The sequence below is a fragment of the Podarcis pityusensis genome (genome assembly GCF_964106645.2).
Source record: "Podarcis pityusensis genome assembly, chromosome: 17".
NCBI lineage: Eukaryota > Metazoa > Chordata > Lepidosauria > Squamata > Lacertidae > Podarcis > Podarcis pityusensis.
In genome coordinates this window covers 12,512,506-12,533,156 of record NC_138042.1, presented here as the reverse complement: position 1 = coordinate 12,533,156, position 20,651 = coordinate 12,512,506, and the positions used below count along the sequence as shown (strand labels likewise).

Below are 20,651 nucleotides of genomic sequence, written 5' to 3'. Positions count from 1 at the left end.
CAAGCTGTAGCGCAATGGGGGGGCCCGTATACTGTCCCAATTTCCCATCGAAAACCCCTGGAAATTCCTTGCATATGGCGTCCACGTCCACTTGTAAGCTAGTGTGGTTCACCCCGGTGACAGCTAGCCCCAGTGGTCCAAACCATGCCAATCCCAGTAAGCTAATGTAGGGGCCCTTGACCACAAGCAAGTCCAGTTGCCGCGTCCGCCCTCGGTATTGCACCCTGAAGGTCCCCACCCCCATTGTGGGGACCTTACGTTTCTGGAAGTCCCGGAGGGTGAATGGGGCCGGCCTGAGTTTGGGACCCCCAGTGGGACACAGTTTCCTTAAGGTCCTTGCCGAGATTATGGATAGAGTTGAACCCGTGTCAAGCTCCATGCGGCATGGGGCCCCCTCTATCTGTACCTCTACATAAATTTTCTCTACGTTGGGGTGGGGCAACTGGTATACCTGGAAGTCCGTGAGCTCCGTCGAGTTGCCTTGGTGCGTTGGGCCCCGGGACCTGGGGCTCTTGGATTGGTCATCTGATGCCTGGTGTCGGGTGGGCCGAGCCCGACACACCCGGGCGATGTGTCCCGATTTTCTGCACTGCCTGCACTCTGCGTTGCGGAAACGGCAGGTCCTCCTCTCGTGACTCTCCCCGCAGCTTGCGCAGTTCCCTCCTTCTCGTCGAGGCAGCTGTGGTCTGTGCGCTGCTTGAGTGCGCTGCTGTACTCGGTGCACCTCCTCCCTGTCGGATCCTGAGTCGTCGGTGAGGTCTTCATGGTGGACCCTCGGTTGGGATGGCAGGCTCGGCCGTGCCTCTTGGGTCGACCTCTCGGCAGCTTCTGTTGCCAGGGCCTCCTCCAGAGCGACCTGGAACGTTAGGTCCTTCTTAGCGTAGAGGCGTCGTTGCAGCTTCTCATCCTTCAGGCCACCGACGAGGCGGTCACGAAGCATGTTCTCCAGCTCTGAGAAGTTGCAGAACCGGGCGGCTTGGCGGAGAGAGGTCACAAACCCAGTTATGGTTTCCCCAGGGGCTTGCCGCTTTGCGTAGAAGGCATTTCGACGAGCCACCACTGAGGGCTGCGGCGAAAAGTGCCCCTTCAGCTGTTCCATTATTGTTTTGTATGGAACAGTAGTGACGTCTTCAGGCGCAAGGAGAGCCCGGGCGATTTCAAACGTCTCCTCTCCGCAGACGCTGAAGAATATCGCCCTCTTCTTGGCGTCTTCTTCGTCGGTGACCCCTTTGGCTTCTAGGAGGAAGGTGAAACGGGAGGCGTACGCTTCCCAGTCTCCAGATGCTGGGTTGAATGGCGAGAAGCTGCTGTTGGCTGCCATTCTGAGTTCCTTGTGCCCCGGAGCTGAAGCCTGGATACACGGTGCGAGGCAGCGGTGCGGCAGTTGGCGGTGCTGCGGTGCTGTGTGTGGCAGTCAGCTCAGCGGGATCCCATCCTCGTCGCCAGTGAAATATACTCAGAGTCGCAAAGTGATTTCATGCTCTTTATTCAGCTCATAGTGGTGAGGAGGAATGAATAAATGTCCCCTCACAGTATCTGCTTTATATACATTATTTACACAATGGGCTGCACATGATTGGCTAATTCTGGAATTCTACTGTAAGCCAATCAGGTTGTGGATTCACTTCTATCTGGAGCAGGATTGGGTGGTTCCTGCCAACCAATCATACTGCTGCATTGTTCTAGGACCAATCAGACTGCTGCATTCTGAATCCTATTGTTCTAGGACCAATCAGACTGCTGCCTTTTGGATCCTATTGTTCTAGGACCAATCAGACTGCTACAGTTTGGATCCTATTCAACTCAGTACATAACACCAACCATCTCGTCCTCGGTCGTCCCCTTCTCCTTGTGCCCTCCATCTTTCCCAACATCAGGGTCTTTTCCAGGGAGTCTTCTCTTCTCATGAGGTGGCCAAAGTATTGGAGCCTCAGCTTCACGATCTGTCCTTCCAGTGAGCACTCAGGGCTGATTTCCTTCAGAATGGACAGGTTTGATCTTCTTGCAGTCCATGGGACTCTCAAGAGTCTCCTCCAGCACCAGAATTCAAAAGCATCAATTCTTCGGCGATCAGCTTTCTTTATGGTCCAGCTTTCACTTCTATACATCACTACTGGGAAAACCATAGCTTTTACTATACGGACCTTTGTTGGCAAGGTGATATCTCTACTTTTTAAGATGCTGTCTAGGTTTGGGATAAGATTACATAAACTTTCCTTGACATCAAGCCATCTATGAGGAGGGTAATTTTTGTTGTAGTTTTAATGTCTCCCACATTCGATTCAATCACAAACTGGCTTGCCTGTAGTTAATCATGATTGTCTGTTTGTGGAGACTAGGCTTAGACAATCCTTGGACAATCTCAGCTTCCAAATCTGGGTGGCAGGCTTGTTTCAACCAAGGGAGTGGGGGCATGGCTTGCTGAAGAGTCAAATGGCAGCTTGATTTGCAGGCTCTGGCACTCTTGGGAATACAATCCCCCCGAAGGACTGCAAAATTGCTCTTTCTCATCTTTCTCAGGACACCTCCTGAAAGGTAATGCTGCAGGGCTTGCGTGACCTGAAAAGTAAATTAGCAAGGCTTGACTGGCAGGAAGCTATGTAGCTAAGTATGGCAAGAGAAAGATGCAAGGAAGCTTGGCTGTGAAGCAAGGCCCATTACTGTGTTGTCTTGCAACAACCCCCAGACAGCAGGTAATCTCTGCATTTTTTGCAGTCAATAACCCTTCAGTCCTTGGGTCCTCTGCAAGATAAAAAAGGTAAAGGGACCCCTGACCATTAGGTCCAGTCGTGGCCGACTCTGGGGTTGCGGCGTTCATCTCGCTTTATTGGCCGAGGGAGCTTCCAGGTCATGTGGCCAGCATGACTAAGCCGCTTCTGGTGAACCAGAGCAGCGCACAGCAACGCCATTTACCTTCCCACCGGAGTGGTACCTATTTATCTACTTGCATTTTTTGGCGTGCTTTCGAACTGCTAGGTTGGCAGGAGCAGGGACTGAGCAACGGGAACTCACCCCGTCGCGGGGATTTGAACTGCCGACCTTATGATCGGCAAGTCCTAGGCTCTGTGGTTTAACCTACAGCGCCACCCCTGACAGTAAATCCCACTGAACTAAAACTACCAACACCTACTAGTTATTATGGCTCTATTTTGCCCTCAAGATCAGAGACAGCAGGTGTCCTCTTTGTGACTTTCCATGGGCATCTCCTTGACCACTTTGAGAACAGAATTTGGGACTAGACGGGCTTTGGACTGATCCAGCCAGCAGGACTCTTCCTAGAACCAGTGTGGTGTAGTGGTTAAGAGCAGTGGACGCGTAATCTGGTGAACCGGGTTCGCGTCCCTGCTCCTCCACATGCAGCTGCTGGGTGACCTTGGGCCAATCACACTTCTTTGAAGTCTCTCAGCCCCACTCACCTTACAGAGTGTTTGTTTTGGGGAAGGAAGGGAAAGGAGAATGCTAGCCGCTTTGAGACTCCTTCAGGTAGTGATAAAGTGGGATATCAAATCCAAACTCCTCCTCTTCTTCTTCTATGCCCTTCCCTCAGAGTACACATGTATCAGATTGTATGGTTTGTGCAAATTTGCTTGATGTGAGCACATTTCTAGCATATTGGTTATAATTTAAACATAAGATTAGATGATTGCCCAAAATACTATATTTTATCAATGCCATGAGCATTGATAAAAGTGCAAGTTTGATACCAGAACATCTTCTTTTCACTGTGCTGGAAAAAAGCCACAGATTGTAGCATTTATTTATTCTTAAAATATTTCTGTCAACAACGATCTAGCATGCCTTTATCCTGTGGTACAGAACTTAGTGCTGTGGGCCTGTCTGTGTGCGTGTGTGTGTGTGTGCGTGTGCGCGCGCGTGCGTTTTAAGAGAACACGCCATATGGAACAAAACAGAAACAGAAAAAGTTTTAGTGGACATTGGTAGTGAGTATTAATTAGAGCAATGAAAGCTAATAAAAACTAAATAATATAATTAAGTACACTATTGTGTTTTATGTAGACATTTTTCCAAAGTGTAAGTCATTTAAAAAGGCTTTCAGTTCAGTTTTCCCCCTTCAGTTCCTGCCCTTCCCTCCTGAGTCCAATATTTATAATTAAATGCAGTCCTAAATATTGGCCCAAAGCAAGGACATTTTCCCAAATAAGCCTCCAATTTCCTCCTCCCCTTCTCCCAGCATGTTCCTAATTATATGAATAAGCTCAACTATTATGGGACCTTCTGGTGAAATTCAATGGTTAGAGAATGCCCCCTCTATTTTTTAGACCAGAACTTGAAAGATTTCCATTTTCATATTGATGTGTTATAGATTTCCAGGTTCACTTTATTTATTTATTTTATCATGTGCACAAACCCTTCATTTCACTTTTTATACTAAAAAAAGGACTTCATGAAACAAAAATAACTTATGATTATATGAAATGTAACTTTAACCAATCACATAACTATACATATTAATAGAAAAAAAGATACTCTATTTCTTTTTTTAGGCAATGCAATATGCAACAGATATATGCCAACGGTAATAAAAATCAGACAGATATACAATATGGTATAAAGGATCCAACTCTATATAAAGGAGGAACATATATAAATATGTACAAGAAAATGTGAGATAGAAAACACGTTTCCACATACTGTACCATCTTCTCCCATAAAAGTGCTTTGCATGAGCAACATTACACAACAAGATGCTCCACTTTGCCTATAAAATGAACACAACACCCTGTTAACTAACCCATCTCTTTGATTTCTGTTCCTTTAAAAAAATCTCACATAAAAAGTGCTCGGGTTCTTTTTGCATTCCTTTTAAAAAACGGTACAGTCAAAACACAATTAATTACCTTTCTTAAAAAATATATTATAATAATGGAATGAGAACAACAGTACTAACACAAAAATGCTTCTGCAAGTGACACAAGTAAACCGGAACAATTGACTTCTGATACAAAATTCCTTTTTTGAAGGTACATGTGAACTCCAGTGTACATTTCTTCTGAAGATGGATATAAAGACTTTATCAGAAGTTGACGAAGATGGGCAGCCCCATCTCTTGATTTAGTAGAGCCAGCCTGAGAGAAAATTTGTTTATTATTAAGCCTCCAGTGAGCTTTTACTCTCACATAAGAGTCTAGAGGGTGGCAACGAAGGAGTTAAAACAGCACAAACCTGTAGTGATTTTCTTGTCCTGCAATGATATACCTACTAATGGCTGTGGAGAAACAAGATTCTCTTCTACATGTGTGGGCGTTTTCGCTCTCTTGCACAGAGAAGCCAAGGGGCTATTAAAAGTGCAGTGGGAATTGGTTGCTTATGCAACACAATTTTGCAGTGTTGCCATAGACCTACTCTGAGAAGAGTGGAAGATGCAAGCTAGTGTGCATCTGTATAATGTCTTCTCCTTTCTAAATCTTTACATAAAAATAGTTTATACTGAATCCCTTTAAACAGGCATTATTATCTGGCTAGCAAAAAAACCGAAGCACCATTTTTGTAACACAACAGTCCCCTAGTGAAATAAAATATCCAAGAGTTCAGTAAAGTGCAGCCCTCTTTTCAACAAACCAGTTGGAGTACAACAAGATGAGTTGTGGAATCTGCTTATTCTGGGATGCAAGTCAGAGTGGGTGCTTCTAACAGAGCAGTCAATGTGAAACCGCAGACTGCAGAATAGCAGACCAGGTTTTCCCCTGGATCAAGGCAAGCCTGGACTTGAGGATCACTTGGACACCACCACATGGGGACAAAATATAAGCCACTGTGATGTCTCCCGAGGAGGAGCAGGGCATGAGACCTGTCATGTATAGACCTTCAAGTCAATGGGACTTACTTCTGAGTAGATATGTAAAGGACTGTAGTGTAAGAAACAAAATGACCCCATAAGATCATGGCAGCCCATACAGAAGCACACAAAACACATCTCAAATAAAGATCCATTATGTGAGAGAGCTGGACCATAAAGAAGGCTGATCGCCGAAGAATTGATGGTTTTGAATTATGGTGCTGGAGGAGACTCTTGAGAGTCCCATGGACTGCAAGAAGATCAAACCTGTCCATTCTGAAGGAAATCAGCCCTGAGTGCTCACTGGAAGGACAGATCGTGAAGCTGAGGCTCCAATACTTTGGCCACCTCATGAGAAGAGAAGACTCCCTGGAAAAGACCCTGATGTTGGGAAAGATGGAGGGCACAAGGAGAAGGGGACGACAGAGGACGAGATGGTTGGATAGTGTTCTCGAAGCTACCAGCATGAGTTTGACCAAACTGCGGGAGGCAGTGGAAGACAGGAGTGCCTGGTGTGCTCTGGTCCATGGGGTCACGAAGAGTCGGACATGACTAAATGACTAAACAACATGTGAGAGAGGATGCATGAAGCTCCTGCTCTCCAAAATGTGGTCAGGAACCTCCTGCTCATTCTAACAGAAAGCAGCCCTGGATCTCTGCCCCAAATCCTGCCCTTAGGACACTATAGCATTTTCAGTTAAAATGAGCCTATGCTTGTAGAGGTAACAGATGTAATTTGGCTCCTGACTGAAGACATCTGGCCTTTCTTGGACCCCCAAACTCCAGGGTACAATGACTGAGTCTTGACTAATATTTAAGCTGTCAGGCACAATCATTTGAGGATTGTCACAGACTTTTCCAAAGACTAAAACTAAGTCTTCACAGAATGGTTGGAATCTTCCCATCTTTTTCCAGATGTTAAGCCCAGATTCAAAGGTCCCCACCTGCATCCCGGGACCTGCTTCTGTCTCTAGTCACTGTGTTGATTTGTCTGGCAAAACTGACTATAGAACGGGGGATTCAGGAATCTGTTCTCCATCCATCGACTAGGAAGTGACTGGCCCTGTCAAAGCTGACCGTTTTTCATGGGCGGCATGTATAGACCTGATCCAGCATGGATTGGATTTGCCATAAATCACAAGGGTTCATCTCGACTGAAGTTTCTAAGCACCGCCCACTGATTTTTCTCCCATTGTATGTTACATCACTTCTAGACTTTTTCAGCTGCATCCAGGGGCACCAGCTTGGGGGTGGGGCTGAGGGACCTTGGCACCCCCAAAGTTTCAAGGAGGGGGCCGGGGCCCCTCAATATCACACAGCGACGTTTGCACACTGTATGATGTGCTCAACACATCAGCGGGACAAGCCCAAGGGCCTGGCCACATCCCTCTGTCTTCTGCTGTGTCAAGTTCACTTATTTTTTGCAGGGCAGAGAGCAGGAATTCTACATCGAAACAAGACTGAAAGAACCACAGGCTCTGTGTGTAGGATTAAACCACAGAGCCTAGGGCTTGCCGATCAGAAGGTCGGCGGTTCGAATCTCCACGACGGGGTGAGCTCCCGTTGCTCGGTCCCTGCTCCTGCCCACCTAGCAGTTCAAAAGCACGTCAAAGTGCTAGTAGATAAATAGGTACCGCTCCGGCGGGAAGGTAAACGGCGTTTCTGTGCGCTGCTCTGGTTCGCCAGAAGCGGCTTAGTTATGCTGGTCACATGACCCAGCAGCTGTACGCCGGCTCCCTCGGCCAATAAAGCGAGATGAGCGCCGCAACCCCAGAGTCAGTCACGACTGGACCCTTTACCTTTATTTAGCCAGTTAAGGTGGATTCAGGATCTGATTTGGCAAGGGCAGCCAAACAGAGATCCCCCTTGTGGGAATGGGGAGCCAGGGCTTGGCTTTCATAACCGCAGGGAATAGCTTTAGCATGTGGCTTCAGTATACCCATAATTGTACAATTATGACTGGTTTAAAAATGATTAATTTTTCAAAATAATGATTTAGCTTTTGGAAGCCTGCTTCACCATTTCAGAAACTCTTCTTTTTATCCTCGCTAAAAATTAAGTGCATCAATTCCTTTGGCTCTTGGCATAGTCACATTTTGTTCCTCTGCGGTAACACGCTATTAACAAGAAAAACACACATTTAGAAATTGCTGAAATGCTTTGGCCCCAATACGAATGGCCCACAATACACATTGCATAAAGAAGTCTGCCATTTTAATTATATAATAATGTAACCATGACAAAGGCCACATCTTGACCATGAAAATTCATTTTCTACTGCCCACACAGGCTCATAACTATACAACAAAGAATTACCAGCTACATGAATTATTTTGGGATGCATTAAAAACATGGCATGTCGTTTTTATTTTTGTAAGAAAAAGTAAGTAGAAAGAAGAGGAAAGGAATGCATAGATTTAAAAATGATTGAAATACTAACATACCATATTTACAGCAGATGGAATTATAATAGCCCTTTCCATAGAATCTTCTAGAATATATGAGGGACAATGCCAGAAAGGTGCTCTCTTGCAGAATATGCTGGGTTGAACGACATGGGACACAATAAACCTGTGACCAAATGGAGGGGCAACTTGGATCAAGGCTACCATGCTGGGAGGGAGAAGTACAAACCCTCTCCCAATTTTATGTTTCTTCTATGGAAACCCTTCTTTCCCTGAGGCTGCTTTTAGCTGGAAGGGGGTGAAAAGAAAAGTTTCTTCACTGTACCTGTCCGCCCCCCATAGCAAAAAAGCAAAACACAAGGTTTGGGAGGAGTGGGCTTCCATTGGAGAAAGCTTAGCACTCTTCCCCCAGAATAACAGTACCATCTGAAATCACCCCCAGCCACCAGATTAAAGAAGGGATACTGGGAGATCTACTACATCATGTGAAGTCTGAATCCAACACTCGTGGGACCCAGCAAGGTAGTGTTGAAACCCTTACTTCTCTGGCAGGAGTAGTGAATACACCTTCTTTATGTTGACTTCAAGATCCAATGAAGCTTGCTGGAAACACCTTCAACACCTTCATTTGCAAACATTCCCAGGGAACTTCTGTTCTTCATGGGGAACATCTAATCTAAATATGTGTGCTTTTTTGAAAAGAACCTTCCATACAGAATTCTACACATGGAATATAAAAATTTAATTATAAAGCATTATTCAATATCAAGTGAGATTAACTCTCTCCAATGAAGGAATGCTAAGACACCACAAACAACTGTCTCTCTTTTGGATAATACAGTTAATACTGTGTTGTTAAAGAGGATTGATGTTCCCAGAATCCAAAAAGAAAGTGGAATGGTGCTGCCTCCACCTCCAATTGGTGCCTCAAAAACCGCTCCTTGTCTTCAGCCCTGCAAGGCTGTGTGCTGGGCCTGCAAAGCACCAAACAAGCTCATTATGCAAGGCACTTTTGCTTTTTCCAAAAAAGTTGTTGCAAGTTTCTACAGAGTCCTTTCAGAGGGTTTCCAAAAACTGTGGTGAAAATTTCAACAATTCATCTAGATATATAAGAAGCAGTGGTTTTCTTATTCGTTCCCTTTGAAAAGAGGTTTTACCACAAAAAAAGAGACTCAATTAAAAAAGCAGTTGCTCACACTTCAGCAGGTAAGTTTCAACCAGAATCCTCCTCCTTATATTTATTAGCTGCATCTGTGATGGTCAATGCTATCTGGTGGTGTTTCCTTCGTTTCTTGGGTAATACACTCAGCACTTGAACTGACCACAAAAAGATGGTCCGTAAAAGAGTGGTTCCGATAGGGATTAGATGCAGGAGTGTAGCTTTTTCCCTTCCTCAGCCTTCAGTGTAAACTGAAGAAAGTTGACTCGGGCAACGATCCACAGCGTTTATCTGAAGGAAACTGGAGTCCTCAATTCCATTGCGCAATGAATCACCAAATATCTCTGTAGAGCCTGATGGAAGATCATAAACTGAGAAGAGAAGAAATTTTGTACATCAAATAGACTGAACTGGAAGAAATTTGGGTACGTTGCACAGTAGAAATCTGGGCATAATTACATGTTGCATGCAAACACAGGATTCCTCTTGTGTATTTTCAGAGAGGAAAACATATATGGAGCACTGCAGAAGATAAAGCTGCTTGGAAGGCAATCTGCAGCAGAGAGTGGTTGGCAGGGCAAGGGTTAAGCACCCTTTCCCTTTCCCGCCAGCCTCCCCTCCCCCGCAAATCTTCTTTTCTACACACAAAACAGTCTTCAGGCTCTCAGTATTCGCTGCACCTGCTGCTTATCTGCTCAATTAGCTTTGAGATTTATTAGTAAATGCCATAATTTCCTGACATTTCCTTATGAATATTGGTGAATCTTACTATTATCAAATATCTAGCTAAAAAGCACAGGCTAGGTTGGTAAATGATTCAGGGTAATGTACACATGCTCATCGCTTGTGGACTTTAGCACAAAGAACTTCTATACCATATTGGCCTGAATATAAGCCACACCTTTTTTCCAAATTCCGACCGTGAAAAGTTAAAGTGTGGCTTAAATTCGCGACCTTACAAAAATGGGCTTTTACGATTACCGTATTTTTTGCTCTATAAGACACATCAGACCACAAGATGCACCTAGTTTTTGGAGGAGGAAAACAAGAAAAAAAAATATTCTGAATCTCAGAAGCCAGAACAGCAAGAGGGATCGCTGCACAGTGAAAGCAGCAATCCCTCTTGCTGTTCTGGCTTCTGGGATAGCTGTGCAGCCTGCATTCGCTCCATAAGATGCACACACATTTCCCCTTACTTTTTAGGAGGGAAAAAGTGAGTCTTATAGAGCAAAAAATACGATGATGATGATAATAATAATAATAATAATAATAATTTATACCCCGCCCTCCCCGGCCAGAGCCAGGCTCAGGGTGGCTAACACCAGTAAAATTACAATAGAAACATAAGGGGGGGGGGAGGAAAAAAACCCCAATTTAAAATACAGGTTAAAATGCAATTTAAAATGCAGCCTCATTTTAAAAGTAGCCCATAGATCAAAATCATAAGGGGAGGGAAGACATCATAGCTGTCAACTTTTCCCTGTTCTTGCGAGGAATCCTATTCGGAATAAGAGAATTTCCCTTAAAAAAAGGAAAACGTTGACAGCTATGGGAAGACATAAGGGTCAGACTGAGTCCAAACCAAAGGCCAGGCGGAACAGCTGTGTCTTGCAGGGCCCTAGTCTCTTGTGACAGAGTGTTCCACCAAGTCGGGGCCAGTACTGAAAAGGCCCTGGCCCTAGTTGAGATCAATCTAACCATCTTGCGACTTGGGACCTCCAACATGATGTCATTTGTGGACCTTGAGAGCCAGTGTGGTGTAGTGGTTAAGAGCGGTAGTCTCGTAATCTGGGGAACTGGGTTCGCGTCTCCACTCCTCCACATGCAGCTGCTGGGTGACCTTGGGCTAGTCACACTTCTTTGAAGTCTCTCAGCCCCACTCACCTCACAGAGTGTTTGTTGTGGGGGAGGAAGGGAAAGGAGAATGTTAGCAGCTTTGAGACTCCTTAAAGGGAGTGAAAGGCGGGATATCAAATCCAAACTCTTCTTCTTCTTCTTCTTCTTAAGGTCCTCTGAGGAGCATACCAGGAGAGGCGGTCCTGTAGGTACGTGGGTCCTAGGCTGCATAGGGCTTTAAAGGTCAAAACCAGCACCTTGAACCTGACCCCGTACTCCACTGGGAGCCAGTGCAGCTGGTAAAGCACTGGGTGAATGTGATCCTGTGGCAAGGACCCCATAAGGAGCCTCGCTGTGGCATTCTGCACCTGCTGGAGTTTCTGGGTCAGCTTCAAGGGCAGCCTCGCATAGAGCGAGTTACAATAATCAAGCCTGGAGGTGACCGTTGCATGGATCACTGTGGCCAGGTCGGGGTGGGAAAGGTAAGGGACCAACAGCTTAATACGGCGGAGGTGAAAAAATGCCACCTTTGCTGTGGCTTCAACCTGTGCTCCATGGAAAGGGAGGCGTCGAAGGTTACACCCAAGCTCTTGAAAGAAGGCGCTGGCACTAATTGCGCCCCCACAAGAGATGAGATTTGGCTCCCCAACCCCATGTCATCCCGACCCAGCCAGAAGACCTCTGTCTTCGAAGGATTGAACTTTAACTGGCTCCCACGCAGCCATTTTACATATGGTAAAATGGAACAAAAAAATGTTTCCTTGCTGATTTGTGAGCTCGAGACTGTTCATTTGCCATTGACGGGTGTGAGTGCCTGCGGAATTGTAGCGACTGAATAGCGATTTGCGATTTGAGCGACTGTACAGTCACTTTTGGGGGCTTGCGAGAGCAAAGGCTTAAATGGGCTTAGAGTTACAATTCTACCAACCGCAGCAATTTTCAGCCTGTAACCCAATTTTAAGGGAGCGGTTTATATTTGGGTTTTGTCTTTTTTTCTCTCCCCCCCCTTGAATTTTAAAGGTGCAGCTTATTTGTGGGTGTCAGGGAACTGCCATCGGCTCAGGGGCGAGAGGGGAAAAGCTGGATGGATTACAGACAGGCCCCAAAGATCGTGGGAAGCAGTACCTCATCAGCGGAGGAGAGTAACCACGCTTCCAGTGGAGAGGAGCTTCAGGGCTCGGAGGAGGCGAGGCGGTGCCAGGACACCTTGCCTGGGCAAAGCGGGGAGGAGAGAGGTCCTCCGTTACCCACGCCCTCCCTGCGCAGTAGGCTTCCGCGCTGGGAGGTGAGGCGCAGATTGGGGGTCAAGAAACTACTCTGCTGGGGAAGGTTTAAGGACCACCCACTCACAGATTCTGCCAGTGAATGAGTGGGCCACGGAATAGTGGCATTCTGCATGGTCAGTGGCGTAGCGTGGGTTGTCAGCACCCGGGGCAAGGCAAGTAATTTGCGCCCCCTAACCCATGGATTTTAGTAGGGGCAGAGAGCTGCGAGTGCGAGCGCGCCCCCCCCAGATGTTGCGCCCGTTGCGCCCAGCCCCCCTGCACCCCCCACGCTATGCCACTGTGCATGGTGAAGGGTTTTTGGCACCAATAACGAGGCTTTACAGCCGACCAGGGAGGCATTTGCCTGATTGCTCTCGAGTAACCCCCTGATATCCTTACAGCGGGTGTGGTCAATATGTTACGCAATTGAGAGCTGGCCTGGTGTAGTGGCCAATCGGAGAGTCCATGGGGAGGCCTGAACTCCTGGGATTGCCTTCAAGCAAGCCCCACTTCCTCAGCCCCAGCCTTCTCATTGCAAGATGGGGAATTATCACGCTGGCTTTCCTCACAACACAACTTTGAGGTTCACCACTGGATGATGAACAGAAAGTGCTTTGAAGACTTTAAAGGGCTACACAGATGTTAAGCATTATTATGCATGAAGGAGTATTTTATTTATTATTACTTATTTATTAATAACATTTATGAACTACCTTTCAAAAAGCACCTGCCTGTTCACATTTCTGGCAAGTCACCAAAGGCCCAGTAGCCAAGATTTCTATACAGACCTATGAACCTGTCCTGAGACACAGGTGCTCAGTGTTAAAAGACTGAAGCAGAAGAACTGCGTTCTTTTTTTCTGTCCATTTCTGTCATTGGCCTGCTAGAGGCCCAGTCTAGACTGGATTAAGGGACAGAAACTGCCGATTTTCTTCACAGATGAAAATCTGTTACATGGTGAAAGAGCAGATGGGAATTCTCAGAGATTTGTTTTAAAAGAAACAAATGTTTACAGCTAGCCGTGCAATCCAGTTTAAAGCTGGCAAGGTTACAAACCTACTGAGAACCACTTCACAGGTTACCAAATTCCTATGCAACAAATTGTTTAAGAAGGAAGACTACAAAATTGCCACAACTGGCTGTTCATTTCTCAGTATCTTACATGCAAGTTGCAATTCATGACTGACACGTGGAACCAGACCGATATCCTACAAGGTGTGATAATGTTTGAATTGACCACAGGTTTTCTTAATAAAGGTCCAAAGTGCCTTTGAGAAGGTCCAGACTGGGGAGGAGTGTTGATGTAGGGGGATTATGGTGTACAGCATTACAAAATGATTTTCAAATGGGTGTTGGGGATCAGTACACACTTTGGAAACACAGAATATTCTTTCCAGAAAAGAACTCATGAAACTAAGAGCTCTAGAAAGATTTACCACAGAGTGCACCTTTAACTAATGCGACCACAGTAGGGGTTTACCTGTAATGCCAGAATGCGCTGAAAATGCTCTGTGGAAAACATCAAAACCTGCCTGACCCATAGATGTGGGTACAAGACAGTCTTCAAAAGGTGGGACCATATTACAAGTTCTGCCATGTTGCAAATTTCTCTGATTGTCGGCATAATGTGGGGAACAGAATGTTTGCAGCTGCCCATAAACACCTAGAAAGAGAAAAGACACAGAAATAGATCAAACTCCTTTTCTGTATTTGCACCAGTTTCATTAGAAACTTCTCTTTGACGTCGCTTTTCCAGGAAGCTTTGGCAATCTATTTCAGACTATTTTAAAGCTGTGCCGTCAAGTCCTTAAAGCAAGTACCACCACAGTAATTAATTGTCTTGGCATTTTCATGAGAATTTTCTCTTTAAAATCGTATTTGCTTGACCTTCTTTAACCTTCAGAAAGTTGCACTTCTCCTGAGTATATTTTGTCTAATTACACAAATTCAGCCTTGATGAGAAAAATGGAGAGACACACAAAAACCAAGGCTATGGCAGAAGTTGAAACCACAGCTATGCTTCTCTTAGTCCTAGGCAGTTAAATTGCAGCCCTGAATCCCTAAATTTTCTGAATTCTAGCACTGTTCTGTGAAATGAAGTACCGGTAATAGTAATCTGTTGTGTACCATATCCTGAGTCCTGAGCAAAAAGAAAGATTAGTTTTTGGTGACAACAAAAAGTCTCTAGAGAGAGAAGGGATTATAAATATTCTTTAAAATTGTTCTTTATATATGAAGCAATGTCCTCAATAGATTTGGGTAAAGCTTGAAAAAATGCATATAATGTTTTACTATTAAACTGTACTGGAAGGTGGGGAAATTAGTGCTTCGAAAATAATAGGCAAAGGGTGATAATTATACATTTATGATTTTACATTCTTGTGTCTTGGGAGAGAGGGACATATTTTGTTCCATGACTCATACTTTTTAACACTGGGCAATCTTGTATAAATCAGCATTCCTCCCAGAGCATTTGGGATTCAGAATAGGGCATTGTGAGAAGTTCTAAACCGAGAAGGAGTGTGGAACAATGTCAAAGAACATTTTCAGCCCGGCTATGCCTAAGTCTTGCCAGCTGGCTTCACGTACCAGAGATGGAAATAGCTGTTTCTGGTAACTGCTGTGACTCAGCTGTAAACTCTCACAGTGTGGCCACGGCTGGTTGGGACAGCAGTTATTTTTAAGAATGCTTTTCAAGTATGCACAAAGCGCCATTGAGAGTAATGAGCTAAAAACTGTTTTGGAAAGTTGTTGTTTTCTATTATTTTACTATGGCCACTTTTCTTCTTAAATGTCAGCATAGAGCTGGCATAGAAGAGGGGAGATCCATTGCAAATAGCCAGTACAGTTGGCAAACCAGTTCATTTAGAGAAAGAAGGTAGCTTATTTTCCTAAAGGAAAAAGAGTTAAGAAAGGTGAAAGCATTACGACTGAAGAGAGTTGTAGTGCCTTGTTCCTGTGTTGACGTCTTCATGGGTACACAGATGGATGTTTCCATATGCAAGTTTGTGTCCCTCAATCTACCAATGACTGCTTCAGTTTTAAGCCTTTGAAACTTATTTCCCTTCACGCTTGTGGGTGGCCTTGATGGGATCCATTTGTGCTGTGTGTTGCGGTCCCGTCCCTCAATTAGTACCTTTCTGTCCATCACAAGTTCAAGAAACCGGAGGTTAGTTGTAGGCATGCGTACAGCATGCACCTTTCCTTGCCTTTATGTGTTTTTGAAACACAGGTTTTACGTGAAAGAGCAGTAGAAAACAAAAAAACAAAGGAAGGAAGGAAGGGAGGGAGGAGGGAAGGAAGCTTGCTACTCCAAGTCACGCAAGTCTTTGGAACTGCTTGCCTGAAAAGCTGCTACAGTGGTACCTCGGGTTACATACGCTTCAGGTTACATACGCTTCAGGTTACAGACTCCGCTAACCCAGAAATAGTGCTTCAGGTTAATAACTTTGCTTCAGGATGAGAACAGAAATCGTGCTCCGGCGGCACAGTGGCAGCAGGAGGCCCTATTAGCTAAAGTGGTGCTTCAGGTTAAGAACAGTTTCAGGTTAAGTACGGACCTCCGGAACAAATTAACTACTTAACCCGAGGTACCACTGTACTTCCCTTTTCCTTTCACACCTCCTGTACCTGCAAGGGCAAGTTTTATTTTCTCTTAAAACACAGCTGTCTTGTGCAAGAGCAGTTCTGCTGTTTTAAAAATACAAGTGCCAAAACAGCAAGAACTGATGGAAAGGGGCAGGCTGCATCCTGTCCTTTGGGCTGGTATGTAACACACATGTAAAGAAGTCTATCAGCACAATACAGTTCAGTACATCTAGGGTCCGCTAATTTGTGGTTTTATTTTTTATTTTCTTCCGCTATCGGATTATCTGCAGGGTGTGTGTGTGTGTGTGTGTAGGCTGCCACTTGGATGAGGACGTCATGTTGACACCATTAAAAGAAATAAATCGACATTAAACTCCAGGGTGGATGAGCCCTTAGTTGCTTTGAGAAGTATGGGGAGTAGTTCTCCCGGGCTGTGCTGAACTTACTCTGCAATGCCTGAGTCCTTCCTCAGTGCACTGACGGAAGCCTGATTTGGAGGCACAAGATGAAGGCACAAAACCCTTGTCTGTTGTCAAGATTACAAAATGTGACATTCTTTAAGAAAAATTTGCTCTTTTGTGCACATGAGTGGAGGTTTGTGGAAGGAAGGTGGGGAGATACACAAATGTCCAGGAAAATAAGGATTGAACTATTATTGAACCAGCACAGTGTTCCTGCTGTGTTGTGCTCCAAGTAAGATCACTATATCAGCACAGGATTATGGTATGATGCCACCAGAAATCAGGTGTTAGCACTGTGAATGAAGCTTTTGTATGACATATAGCTGGTCTGCAAAGGTCACTGTAAAACAGCAGCTATCCTATATTATATCCTAGAAACATTGTTGTAATCCAAATAGTTACATGCAGTACATGCAACTCATGTTTGCTTGCTACATATATTCTGTAATAGAATGGCAACAAGCAGACAGAATTTGACCCATTTGTGAACACAGACTGTTGTTAGAGCAACAAAAGCCAATCTGTGTACAGTGGTACCTCGGGTTAAGTACTTAATTCGTTCTGGAGGTCCGTTCTTAACCTGAAACTGTTCTTAACCTGAAGCACCACTTTAGCTAATGGGGCTTCCCGCTGCTGCCGCACCACCAGAGTACGATTTCTGTTCTCATCCTGAAGCAAAGTTCTTAACCCGAGGTACTATTTCTGGGTTAGTGGAGTCTGTAACCTGAAGCATATGTAGCCTGAAGCATATGTAACCCGAGGTACCACTGTATACTTGAAGCTCATGAACAAGGGAAGGATGCCCAAAGGCTAGTTGGACGAAGAACCGTGACTATGGAAGCCAACCAGTCCGGTATTACAGCAGAAATGCACTTCAGATAAGCCTCTGGAACTGGAGACTAGCTTAGCTCAGTTATCTTCTACGCCTTCTGTAGGTTGTAAATATGGCAAAACCAAAGGAATAACAAAAAAGTTGCAATAAATGCAGGGCAATTCATTTACATAAGAACACAGCTTGTGCTGTCTTCATATCACCCCAAAGCACTTATGATGCTGATAAACGCTGCATCCAAAGTGCTAGCTTTCAAGATGAAGTAAAATCAAAAGTGAATGGCAGCGGGGAATGTAGCTAAGTATGGCAAGAGAAAGATGCAAGGAAGCTTGGCTGTGAAGCAAGGCCCATTACTGTCTTGCAACAACCCCCAGACAGCAGGTAATCTCTGCATTTTTTGTTGTCAATAACCCTTCAGTCCTTGGGTCACAGAATCACAGAATCACAGAACTGTAGAGTTGGAAGGGACCCTGAGGATCATCTAGTCCAACCCCCTGCAATGCAGGAATATGCAGCTGGTCCATACAGGGATCGAACCTGCAACCTTGGTGTTATCAGCACCATGGTCTAACCAACTGAGCTATCCAGGGTCCTCTGCAAGATAAAAAAGGTAAAGGGACCCCTGACCATTAGGTCCAGTCGTGGCCGACTCTGGGGTTGCGGCGCTCATCTTGCTTTATTGGCCAAGGGAGCCGGCGTACAACTTCCGGGTCATGTGGCCAGCATGACTAAGCCGCTCCTGGTGAACCAGAGCAGTGCACGGAAACGCCGTTTACCTTCCCGCCGGAGCGGTACCTATTTATCTACTTGCACCTTGATGTGCTTTCGAACTGCTAGGTTGGCAGGAGCAGGGACCAAGAAATGGGAGCTCACCCCGTTGCGGGGATTCGAACCACCGACCTTCTGATTGGCAAGTCATAGGCACTGTGGTTTAACCCACAGCACCACCCGCGTCCCTTCCTCTGCAAGATAAAAAAAACCCTCTGCAAGATATCCAGTGATTTTTTTAAAAAAACAAAACCCTAGGACACGTTTAAAGACACTTCTCAGACCATGCTAACATTCCAAAGAGTCTCCGCATTCACTCCCTACTAGACTATGAACTGGCTCCCAGATCGCTAGATGCATCTAATCCACGACAACCAATATTATCTTTTATTGTATTTCTTCTATTTAACATGCCAACCTCATTACTGGTAAGCCAGATGTTCTTGATCTCCCCCAACTTTAAGTAATCACCACCCATCCCTGTTTGGATTTATTTGATACCATTAATTACTCTTCCACTTTCGAAGGCAAATCCCAGCTGCAAACAGAAGAATTGTAAAACACAGGGTGTCAGAAGTACTCTAGGGCACAGAGACTCAATAGAAGCATTTATTCTATCTTATGTGTAAAAAAAAAAGTGCTTATTTTCTTTTCAAGCGTGTTTTCAGGTGCCACAGCCAAAGATCAATGGTTTCTAGATAGAAAGCAATAATAAGTATTTTGTTTCACGCACATGCTCCTATCTATCTACACACACACTTGTGGGAGAAAGAGAGAGATGAGTCGGTGTAAGTTAACTGGTGAATATGGATAGACAGATGATATGCACATTCATATAAATCAAGGGGTGGAGAACATTTATTTGACTGAGGGCCACAATCATTCAGGCATATGTTAGGGCTGTGTGTGGATAATGGGAGGAGCCAGAGCCAAACGTGGGCGGAGCCATTCTTTCCCCTGCAGATCTCCTCCCTCTCCAGTGGGACTTTGGTAGAGGGACAAATCACTCCAGTCAGAGGTCTGAACTGATCATTAGAGTTGATCAGAGAGCTGTTTGACTGCTCCATCCTTCCCCTGCTTTCTCCACTTCCCCTCCCTCCAGTCCTCTCCTCCTGCCCACATTCTCTCCTTTCAGGCATTGTGTCATCAGGTGATTGACTGAGAGGCAGTCTTGGCCTCCTGTCAAACTTATCTTGTGGGGATGGGAGGTGGGGAGATCAGGAACTGCCCACCAGCAAGATCCAATTCCCCTCCCCTGTGATAGACTCATATACAGTGGTACCTTGGTTTGAGAACAGCCCTGTTTACGAACTCTGCAAAACCAGAAGTAGTGTCCTGGTTTGAGAACTTGACCTTGGTCTAAGAATGGAAGCCGAATGATGGAAGGGCACTGGCAGTGGGAGGCCCCATTAGGGAAAGCGTGCCACGGATTAAGAACGGTTTTGGTTAAGAACGGACTTCCAGAACGGATTAAGTTCGTAAACCAAGGTACCACTGTAGTCTGCTCAACTTCTGGTTGGTCTGGAAGATCAAAGGTCTTTGTTTGGCTTTTTGGGGTGGTGGTGGTTAAGATTTCCCTTTCCTTTTAATCCACAAACCTTTGCACTTCTACATACCTAGGAAGTCCGCCATGTATGTGGGAACCACTCCCTTGTTTTTTGGGGGGCCCTGCTTTGATTCCAAACTAACTTCAGAAGCATGGAGGAAACATCTCCTAGCCCTATTTAAATCTCAAGATTTGAGCTAGCTGTTGTGTGTCAGGGTGTTGCTAGGCTCCTACAAGACTCAGGACATAGGCCCATGACATTTGCAAATTTGTGGCTCTGAGTAAATCATGATGGTGGGTGGTTGTGGTCTCACCACCATTGTACTTTCAGCATGCCCAGCAGTACTGTAAGCATACGTGTGTGTGTCATTTATTTAAATATATGATTGTTGTTGTTGTTTAGTCGTTTAGTCATGTCCGACTCTTCGTGACCCCATGTACCAGAGCGCGCTAGGCACTCCTGTCTTCTACTGCCTCCCGCAGTTTGGTCAAACTCATGTTTGTAGCTTCGAGAACACTGTCCAACCATCTCGTCCTCTGTCGTCCCCTTCTCCTTGTGCCCTCCATCTTTCCCAACATCAGGGTCTTTCCCAGGGAGTCTTCTCTTCTCATGAGGTGGCCAAAGTATTGGAGCCTCAGCTTCACGATCTGTCTTTCCAGTGAGCACTCAGGGCTGATTTCCTTCAGAATGGAGAGGTTTGATCTTCTTGCAGTCCATGGGACTCTCAAGAGTCTCCTCCAGCACCATAAGTCAAAAGCATAAATATATGATGTGTATATTTAAATAAATGACACAGTGAGGGGGACCGGTGCTTTCAAGGAGTGGCTGCTCTCTGCCCCATTGCTAAGTCCATTAAGACCTGAGCAGATATCAGGTGAAAGGTGAGAGAGTCTATTTTTGCAAGCCATCTTGTGTTGTGTCAACCTCTTGGACAACTCTGTGTCAAAAAGTGGCACATAAATAGTAGATAAACAGAAGCAAAGACATCAGGGT

The 20,651-nt window shown here is 45.3% G+C and overlaps 1 protein-coding gene across 3 annotated transcripts in view; it reads right to left on the bottom strand.

Moving 5' to 3' along the window:
- Window positions 1-4,771: 4,771 nt before the first annotated feature.
- The window catches only part of GLIS3 (GLIS family zinc finger 3), a 177,421-nt gene continuing 161,541 nt past the window's right edge, over window positions 4,772-20,651 (bottom strand). For all 3 annotated transcript variants that reach the window (XM_080987752.1, XM_080987753.1, XM_080987754.1), the window contains 2 exons: window positions 13,943-14,125; window positions 4,772-9,732 (listed from right to left, as the gene is read on the bottom strand). In XM_080987752.1, coding sequence (XP_080843878.1) covers window positions 9,596-9,732; window positions 13,943-14,125 — 320 coding nt within the window. In that variant the 3' untranslated portion in view covers window positions 4,772-9,595. The remainder of the gene's footprint in view (window positions 9,733-13,942; window positions 14,126-20,651) is intronic.